We start from the raw sequence: 10,240 nt of genomic DNA, 5'->3' as shown, positions 1-10,240 counted from the left end.
ATTCCTATAATAGCGTGAGGCGGAACTCGTAAGAGGCCACCTAATCACACTGAAAGAACCCGAGCTTGCAAGGTCGGGACATCAAGATGATAAAACCTGACAAAAGTGGATGGCGAAGACCAGCCGGCCGCCTCACAGATGTCTGTAATGGAAACTCCATTGGACCAAGCCCATGAGGAAGCCATTCTTCTAGTGGAATGGGCTCTGACTCCTATGGGGCATTCAACGACCAGAGAGGAGTAACATAGGTTAATGGTTATATGGCGAGACCCCTTGGTGCGGCCACCAAAACAAACAAAGAGCTGATCCGACTGCCTGCAAGGCTGCGATCGCTCCACATACAGTAGGTCCTCAATGCCCTGACAGGGCAGAGTAACTCCAGCTCTCGGGAGGTAGGAAGAGCAGAAAGCGAGATGACCTGTGCTCTAAACGGGGTTGAGAGCACCTTGGGAATGTAGCCATGCCTGGGTTTCAGAATGACCTTAGAATCATTAGGCCCGAATTCGAGGCATGCAGGGCTCACAGAGAGAGCCTGCAAATCGCCAACATGCTTAACCGATGCTAAAGCAAGTAGCAGAGCGGTTTTCCAGCGTTAGGGGCCTGAAGTCAGCTGAACGCAGCAGCTCAAAGGGGTTACCCTTTAGGGCCTTGAGGACCAGGGAAAGGTCCCAAGTGGGAACAGTGAGGGGACGAGGTGGATTTATTCGCCTAGAACCCCTTAAAAAATGAAGGGCCGTTTCGACCCACTGATTGGCCAGCAATAGGAGAATTAAACACTGCGATGGCTGCTACATACACTTTAAGCGTAGAAGGGGTACGCCCCATATCTAAACGCTCTTGGAGGAAAGACAGTATGAAATATACGTCACTCTCCACAGGGTCTATGTTGCACAAAGAGCACCAATCAACAAAAGCCGACCATTTCTGGGCATAGAGGCGTCTCGTGGACGGGGCTCTCGCTTGAGATATGGTATTTAGAACGTCCCCGGGGAGGTCAGCTGGCTCCCATCGAGGGACCAGAGGTGTAGAGCCCAGAGTTCTGGCTGTGGGTGCCAGATAGTTCTGTTTGCCTGAGAAAGGAGATTCCGTCTCAGGGGAATCAGCCAAGGGGCTCTCATAGAGAGCTTGAACAGCTCCGAGGACCAAACTTGGCTCCTCCAGAGCGGGGCCACCAGAAGGACTCTGTGTTGGTCTTCCCTGATGCGCTTGATGACCTGGGGGATCAGTGCGATCGGGGGAAAAGCATAAAGGAGTGTGCTGGGCCATGTGTGGGCTAGAGCATCGACTTCCTTCGAGAAAAATGTTGGGCAGTGAGAGTTGTCTTCTGAGGCGAAGAGGTCTACCTCTGCTCTCCCGAAGAGCTCCCAAATCATGAGAACCGTCTGGGGGTGGAGCATCCACTCGTCTGAGGGGATGTTGGTCCGCGACAACATGTTCGCACCCAGAATGATCTTGCCAGGAATATGAGTCGCTCTGAGCGACTGAAGTCTCGGCAGAGCCCATTCCAGAAGGCGTTTTGCCAGAGCGCATAAGCGGCTGGACGAAAGACCGCCCTGGTGGTTTATGTACGACACCACTGTCATGCTGTCTGATTGGACTAAGACATGGCGTCCTGTCAAGTGGGCCTGAAAGGATTGAAGGGCTTTCATCATTGCTAGCATCTCGAGGCAGTTGATGTGTAGACGAACACTGCCCCCAGAAACGAAATTTTTTGGCTGGGGCACAGCAAGCTCTTGGCTAAGTTGACCCTGAGACCCAGACATTGTAAATGGCTGAGGAGCACGGATCTGTGGAGTTCCAGCTCGGTTCGCGAACGGGCTAAAATGAGCCAGTCATCGAGATAATTTACAACCCGGATTCCCATTTGTCTCAGAGGGGAAAGCGCCGTGTTCATGCATTTGGTGAAAGTGCGAGGAGCCAGAGTCAGCCCGAAGGGCAGGACCGTATATTGGTACGCCACCCCCTCGAATGCGAATCTCAAGAATCGTCTGTTATGGGGGGCTATCTGGATGTGAAAATACGCATCCTTCAGGTCCAGCGAGCAGAACCAGTCCTCGGGGCAAATGTGCGCGAGGATCTGCTTCAGCGTCAGCATTTTGAACTTCTGTCTCATGAGGGAGCGATTCAAAAGTCTGAGATCTAGGATGGGTCTGAGACCGCCATCATTCTTGGGGACCAGAAAGTGGCGGCTGTAAAAGCCTGACTCGCTCTCCGCAGGGGAAACTATTTCCCCTGCGGAGAGCGAGGGAAAAGCTCCCTTTCTTAGCAACGTCATACCTTCGGCTCGGAGGACGTGAGCGTCGTCCGGATTCACCGAGGTTTGCAGCACCCCGCTGAAGCGAGGGGGCCGTCGTGCAAATTGGAGCGAGTAGCCCTGAGTTACGATCCCCAGGATCCAGCCTGACACATCGGGGATGGCTCGCCAAGCCTCGGCCCGAGTGACAAGGGGTTGTATATAATGTCGGATGACAGGCCACCGGTGAGGGGGCCGTACACCGAGAGAGGTGGAAGAGGAAATTTGCTCTCTTTTTGATGAAGTAAAATAGTGTTCGCAGTGAAAACGGCGGTTTGTGTGGGCGCAACAGGAGTGGGCCCAGTTACCACTTGTGGCATGTCTCCCATGCCCGGAATTAGACGAGGTGGAGGGGAAACTGCACGTAGGAGCTTTTGGGGTGGTCCGGTCGCAACGAGACAATCTACCATCCTCTTCCTTTCTGATAAATCAGGATGTCTTCGAGGTCACCGGGTCCAGCACAATCTCGGGCCGGGGTCCCTGGCGTCTCGGGAAGGATGGGCGCTGGCAGTGCTCCTTTGGAGGCGCTGCCTGGGAGGCGGGCGGAGCTGGCTTGTTCTGCTGAGCCGGCGCAATCCTGGGGCGGCTGGAAGCAGAAGCCGAGCTGGAGCGCTTGGGCAAGAAGTGTCTCATAGCCTGAGACGACTTCTGTGTCGCGGTGAAGCGCTCGGTAAAGCCATCCACTGCTGGCCCAAAGAGACTGGAGGGTGAGACCGGAGCATCCAGGGCTTATATAGCCCTTTACCACGCCCATTTCGGCGGGAAAATTTGCGCGCTTTCTCGCCATAGGCCGCGCAGCTATGCCGCGCAGTCATTGGTTCAACAACTTGTCTATGAGTGAACCAATGACAGTGCAGTTACACTGGGTTATTGAAAAAGGCTTCAGTGACGGGGAAAAAGGGAGACTTTTCCCCATACGCAGTAGGTAGTTAGGTAGTTTGAAGTATCGAAAGGGAACTCCACAGAAGACTGGGGAACACAGGCCAGGATCATGACAGAGCTCTCGACTTAGCAGATGTTGTTTGTAACAGGGCAGACACAGGGTTCAAGGATGACCTCTGTGGTTGTATCAGCACAGAAAAAGAGTTCAAGGGTGACCTCTGTGGTCATATCAGGGCTGGCAGAGAGTTCAGGGATGACCTCTGTGGTCATATCAGGGCCAAAAAGAGTGTTTAGGGATGACCTCCGTGATTATAACAGGATAAACAGAGAGTTCAGGGATGGCCTCCTTGGGCATGTCAGAGCAGGCAGAGAGTTCATAGATAGCCTCCTTGGCCTTAATAGGGCAGACAGAAAGTTCAGGAACACTCACTGCTTCTTCAGGAGGCTCTATAGCAGATGTCGGTGCAATCATGGCTGCCTCAAGGAAGCTGGTGCAGTCACCGCCACATCAGGAGGAGCAGAAGAAGTGTCTGTGGCCCAAACACACAAGATGTCAACTACCATTTTAGGAATCACAGCTGATGGTGGTAGGACCTCCAGGACCTCCGGATTTGGGACCACCGGAGTTGGGTGCGCTGAGACCACCGAACTTGGAAGCACTGGAATCCATGGTGGGCTAAGCTCTGCAGCCTGAACTGGCCCCCTAACTGAACTGAAGAGCATAGTCCATTTATTTTCTAATGAAAGATCATTTTTACCTTTAAGTCAGGTTTTGACAACTGGCAAGGACATAGAACTACATGGTGTAATCCTCTATGGTGCTGGTTCCCTGTTGGAGGAACAAAATTTCCTCTGCTCCACAAGCTGATCGATTTGGTTTTCTGTAACATAGGTGGAACTCAAAAACGAAGGACAGCTGGATCCAAACACAGTGAATTTTATTAACAGAATAAACAACAACAAATCAAACACAGAGAACCAGGAACAGAATGAGCTCACTAAACCTTACATCCAAGAAGGACAAAACTCGACAAGGAAGACAAGAAACACTTAGGTTTAAATACATAAGGGGTAATAGGCAAACAAGACACACCTGGGAATAATCACAGAACTAATCAACAAGAAGAACTACAAAGGACTACAAAACATGGCACAGAACAGAAAATAAGATAAGTGCACACAAGACCAGGGGAACAAAGACCAGGATCATGACAGATGTATTGACACATTATTTAAATTTTGTTAATTTTGGAAAAAAACTTACACTGTGTATCTTTAAACTTGAAGACCAGTAATATCAGAGTTTGAAAATGATGGTTTTATCTGATAGCCAATGAAATTCTGAAAAGACTGATATGCAGCTTTAATGGAGCAATTCAGCCTTTCAGCACAGAGGTCTGTGCACATTGTTTTGATAGTGACTGGTGCGTCCATGTGCAAAGACAGCTTGTAGAGAGTTTTAGAGGCAAAAAATGGCAAAGAGAATGAGGAAAACAAACTTCTCACTTGAAGTTGTTGAGCAATGTACTCGACTGTGACAGTGATCAGTCGGAGGATGACATTTCAACCAGAAAGACTTGGGAGGCAAGATAACGAAACAGGGATATTTATTACCAATCAGCAAGCAAAATATCACAAGATAAGGTTCTTTGGCGTAGGCCCCGTCCGTAGCTCACATCCTGAGGGTTGTGGACTTTGTGTTTCCTTCCTGAAGATGAAGGCAGGGGCGTAGCCGACCCCCGGGAAGTATGGAAAGGGACCATCCATACCATCTAAATGGTAATTTAGTTTCTAAAATATAAAATTATATTTTTGTACTGTATGATAATACATAAAGCATGTGTCTATAACAAAAACATGTTGCGTTATGAGTGAGTAATATTGGTGATTGCTAATGTAATAATATAGTTGCTTCTGTTATCAGCATGCTCACAGTTAGTACATCGTTTTTTTATTCTGTAAATCCTGTACGTGTTACAAACGACAATCCAGACATGTAATCCAAAGAACAGGCGAGTTCAAACATAGGCTGGCAGTCCAAACAAACAACAAGTCAGGTACAAACAAGCAGACAGGGGAAATAAAGACAGGCAATAATCCAAGAACCAAGAGACATAAACCAGGAATAACACTCAGAATTGCAGTAGAACACTAGACAAGACTTTGCAGGGAATGGATGTGTGAAACAGGCTTATATAGGGTGAGAGAACAAGACTTAACCAGCTTATCATGGTAATGAGTTAACAAGGGGGCATGGTCCAATGAGTGTCTATGGTAACTAACAACGGGAACAGCAGCAGGAAAACAAGAGGTAAACACACAAAAATGGAGACACAGGGAACATAGACAGGGATCGTGACATAACCCCCCTCCTAAGGAGCGGATTCTGTGTGCTCGTAATTGGTCCAGGGAGGCAGGGCGGAGGTGAACAAGGGGGCGGGGTGGAGGGTCACATCCATGGAGTGGAAGAGGGCCTGCAAACCTAAGCCTAGTAGGCAGAGCAGGCTGAGCAGGCAGCTAGGGCGGAGCAGTCTGAGCAGGCGGCCAGCGTGGAGCAGGCTGAGGAGGCAGAGAGACAGGACCGGCAGAGAGCTCAGGAATACCCTCCAAGGCTCTGATCAGAATGTCCTCTCTGGTAGTGTTGAGGCAAACAGGCAGTTCTGGTACGATCTCTGTGGTTGTGTTGAGGCAGACAGGAACCCCAGGGACCACCTCCATGGTTGCATCGGGGCAGATAGGGAGCACAGGGGCGACCTCCATGGTCATATCAGGGCAAACAGGCAACTCAGGGATGACCTCAATGGTCGTATCAGGACAGACAGGAAGTTCATAGGTCACAAGGCTGGGCTCTGGGACAGAAGCAAACTCTGGAGTGGATTCATGGACTAAGGAGGATTCTCGAGCGGATTTTTGGGTTGAGGCAGACTCTCTGGAGTGGACTCTTGGGCTGGAGTGGGCTTTGGAGTGGACTCATGGGCTGGAGTGGGCTTTGGAGTGGACTCATGGGCTGGAGTAGGCTTTGGAGCAGACTCATTAGCTGGAGAGCAGTGTGCCCAAACACATAAAATGGCCATAGCCATAACAGGTAGTACCAAGGACAAGGGAATGACCTCTGGGATGGACAGCGCAGGCACTGGCAGGCTTGAGAGTGCTGAGGCTGGTGCGCTAGATGGCGCTGGTCTAGGGATGCTGGCTACGACGACTGCAAGGACTGTGTCCTCCAGACTTGAAGCCAGTCTCAAGGGCTTAGAGAAAGACTTAACATCTTCATGTGCAGCGCTCATGATGACCAGGAACACCGATGTGGCATCCATGACAGCTGAAGACTCTGGTGAAGCACCTGTGAAGGCTGGAGACTTTGCTGTAGTGTCCATGATGGCTGGAGGTTCATGTGTGGCAGCCATGATGTCCAAAGACACAAGCGTAGCATCCATTGTGCCCGAAGACACAGGCGGAGCAGCCATCTTGTCTGAAGACGCAGGTGGAGCAGCCATCTTGTCCGAAGACACTGGCGTAGTGGGCATGACTGGGCGACGCTCTGGAATGGTGGCTATGACTGGACGAGACTCTGGAATGGCGGCCATGACTGGATGAGACTCTGGAATGGTGACCATCTTGATTGGGGTCTCTGGTATGGCAGCCATGTTGTGAACAGGCTCTGACGTGTCAGCCATGTTGTGAACTGGCTCTGAAGTGGCAGCCATGTTGTGAACAGGCTCTGATGCAGGAACTACAACGGGAAGGTACATAAAGCACAGGAGTGACAAGCATTATTACTGGACATGGAGGTGATCTTGACGTGTCAAGCTCTGTGGCCACTGGGAAACGTCCTCCTCTACTTCCCTGACAGTGATGGAGGAACCAGCCAACAACAGAGCATAGTCCATGTATTGTTCTAAAGTAAGTTTGTTCTTTCATCTAGGTATATGTGATCTTATGGCCTTAAAAATGACATATTTCCAGCTTAAACAGTTGGAGAGTACACAGAACCTTTCAGTAGTGATGGCCAATTTCGAAACACTGCTTCATGAAGCTCCGAAGCTTCATGAATCTTTTGTTTCGAATCAGTGATTCGGAGTGTGTATCAAACTGCTAAAGTCACGTGATTTTAGTAAACAAGGCTTCATTACGTCATTACTGTTTCAAAACATTTCAAAACAGTTCGAAATTTCAATGGTTCACCGGTAGAGGGCGATGATAAAGTGAACCCATGAGACATGTAGATTCACTGAGAACTATTGAACAAGTGTCTATTGGCTTTACCCTATGGTTTTACCTGATTTTTGATCAGTTGTATACATTTGTAGATGTTTTAATTATACATTAGAATAATTAAAATTAATAATGGTAGTTATTAATCTCTTATTAGCCTGTTTAGCTTGAGCCATGGAACAGAGAAACACGCATTAAAAAAAATTGATAAAAGAACATATATTATACAGACACTCTATATTTAATCTTATTAGATGATTAGTGTCACGAAGATACTCTGTGACCATGTGCGGACTATGGGGCACGTTCCCTCATTTTACATGTACATGCACACTTTCTACATTTACACTGACCGGGGATTTTGGGAAGAGATATGCTGGGGGCAAAATATCTGGAGTTGTGTAAATATATAGTTATTTGTGGTGGATGTATGTTGTCTGTATTATGGTATCTTCCATAGGTGGGGCCATGACGTTAAGATGGCCACCGGAAAGGTTCAGGTGTGGTAAATTGGCGTGGGCGTGGTCGGAGTACCGCCACTTTTAAGACTGGTTGGTGTCCTTTGTTTGTATTATTTATTTATTTTTTTTTTTTTTGGGTAACACTGTTTATTTTATTTTTTTGCATCTTGGGATTTTTTTTTTTTTTGTGAAATAAATTTTTGGGCGTCAAATGGAAATTCTGTTGTCTTCGTCACCTTTAACCGCAAGGTTCATCCATGACAATTAGTTAATTCCATTTAATTGATTTTACTTTAACCCTCAGGGGTCTGAGGATTTTTGGGGCCTTGGAGAAGTTTTGACATGCCCTGACATTTGTGCTTTTTTCAGTTGTTCATAAACAGATTAATGGAAAAAGTGTACATGTTTGTGTTTTTCAAGGAATAACGTTTATGCGTGGTTATTGAAAAAACAAAAACCTTAAGTCACTGAAATAAGGCCAAAAAATATATATTAAATCTTTGTTCACAAGACTTCTGGGTATTTGAGGTTGTAGACTAGAGTTTTTGCTTCAAAATGAGGTAAAAATTATGCTGCCTGCTTGTTCATATAAAACAATAGAGAGATTTAAATTTTCTAAAACATCTTTGGTCAAGAAACACAGTATGCGTGGAGGCGGGAATCCTCATGTATAATGGGTGATTCTCACCTGAGAAGACAAAAGAATTCCATAAGAGCTCTAATGAGCTGCATAAATAATGAGCTCTTTCAGTCAGGTAGGCTGTGAAAAAACCCTCTGCTGATCATGTCTCAAATCTCATCATGGTGTAAATCAAACATACAGAAAAAATAGCAATACTGTGAAATATTACTACAATTTAAAATAATGGTATTACATTTTATACAAAAGTTCTGTCTGGTTCTCGAATCTGATTGGCTGATAGCCATGCAATATTTCAGTGATAACAGCACTCCTACTGCCTTTTCACCGTTTGTATCACTCCGCTTGAAGTGACCGTCATGGCGGCCGATCAAATCAACCATAATTTTTACAAATACTACTTCTTGTACCACGAACTGTAGTTTTAATAGTTTTTTTAGGCGAGAATGTAGTTGTTTAGACCTGAAATATGTCACTCATATTTAATAACAGCGCCTATTTTACAATTTGTTTTGGCGTTTTCGGAGATGCGAGCTTGAGTGCGTCAGCGGCCGTTCAGTGATTCTGTAACCGCCGAGAACAGCTTCATCTCGGCCGGTGACTCGGGGATTTGCCACTGGCTCTTATAGTTGTTAAACACGAGACATAATTCAATTTACATAGAACGGGCAATCTTTGGTCTTATTAATCTATTATTTGTTACAGAGCAAGTCGAATTGTGCTATATTAAATTTGATAATAATAAACGTTACGTTACATATAGCACATTGACTATAACTAGACGGGACATATCAGACTCTTCTCTGCTTCAAATATGTAAAACATTAAACTTTATTGACAGTTTGAGGATCCAATGGAGTTAGTAGGTTGTCACAAGCTCTTTAAAATCCTTTTCATTCATTAAATATTTGTAAAACCCACATACCAACGTAAATGGTGACCTTTTTTTTTTTTTTTTAATAACTAGTGCTTCATGTTTGACTGAACTGTACAATTGTGCTTATATGTTGTTCAATAAATATTATTTTATATAAATATGTCCATTAAGTAATATGGATTGAGTGAACATTACATTAATACGCCATTAGATGGCGGCAACACTTTACAGGAGAATTAGTCAGGGAGTCACAAGAGACTTTTAAATTGAAAGGAACTTTTTCAAAAGGAAGTTGTTTTAGCGCTGTGGTGTTATGGATGGAAAATTCCCAAAGCTGAAAACAAAAAAAGACAAATACAAAGATCGCTTACCTCAGCGGACATTCAAACGGACTTGTTTAAAGGATGTAATATTATGGACATCGACTTGATGAATGAATGTAATGCAATATACCAGACAGGTAATAGCTACTCTCTCTCTCTCTCTCTCTCTAATACTGTAGAAAATTCAATGTGTTTCAATGAAGCGACTCAACGTTCCTTCGTTACTAGTTCTAAAGTGACATTTTAGAGTTAGCAACGGAGGCTTGGTTTAACTGACAACTTGAGTTTTGAAACGTTCCTTCGTTACTAGTTCTGAAGTGACGTTTTAGAATTAGTAACGGAGGCTTTGTCCAACTGTCAAATTGAGATTTGAATCCGTGGCGGAAGGAAATAGTGCTGCACAAAAGAGGGTTTTCAAGACACTCCGTTGTTGTTCTTATTTATTTACACACTCGTGCCGTCGAACTGTTGTATAAATGCAATATCACACTCGTAGCCGTGCGATATGGCTGTATATCAGCACGCTGTGATTACCTGCGGCCTCGTGCCTAC

At 46.1% G+C, this 10,240-nt stretch overlaps 1 protein-coding gene across 1 annotated transcript; it reads right to left on the bottom strand.

Moving 5' to 3' along the window:
• Positions 1-6,060: 6,060 nt before the first annotated feature.
• On the bottom strand, positions 6,061-6,879 carry LOC137032334 (mucin-7-like). The gene has a single exon (XM_067404086.1). The coding sequence runs from the start codon at positions 6,877-6,879 to the stop codon at positions 6,061-6,063; it is 819 nt and encodes a 272-aa protein (XP_067260187.1).
• Positions 6,880-10,240: the final 3,361 nt, after the last annotated feature.

This window comes from Chanodichthys erythropterus, chromosome 12 (genome assembly GCF_024489055.1).
Source record: "Chanodichthys erythropterus isolate Z2021 chromosome 12, ASM2448905v1, whole genome shotgun sequence".
In the NCBI taxonomy this organism is placed as follows: Eukaryota; Metazoa; Chordata; class Actinopteri; order Cypriniformes; family Xenocyprididae; genus Chanodichthys; species Chanodichthys erythropterus.
Note: the sequence above shows the minus strand (reverse complement) of the source record. Positions and strands in the feature narration are given on the sequence as shown.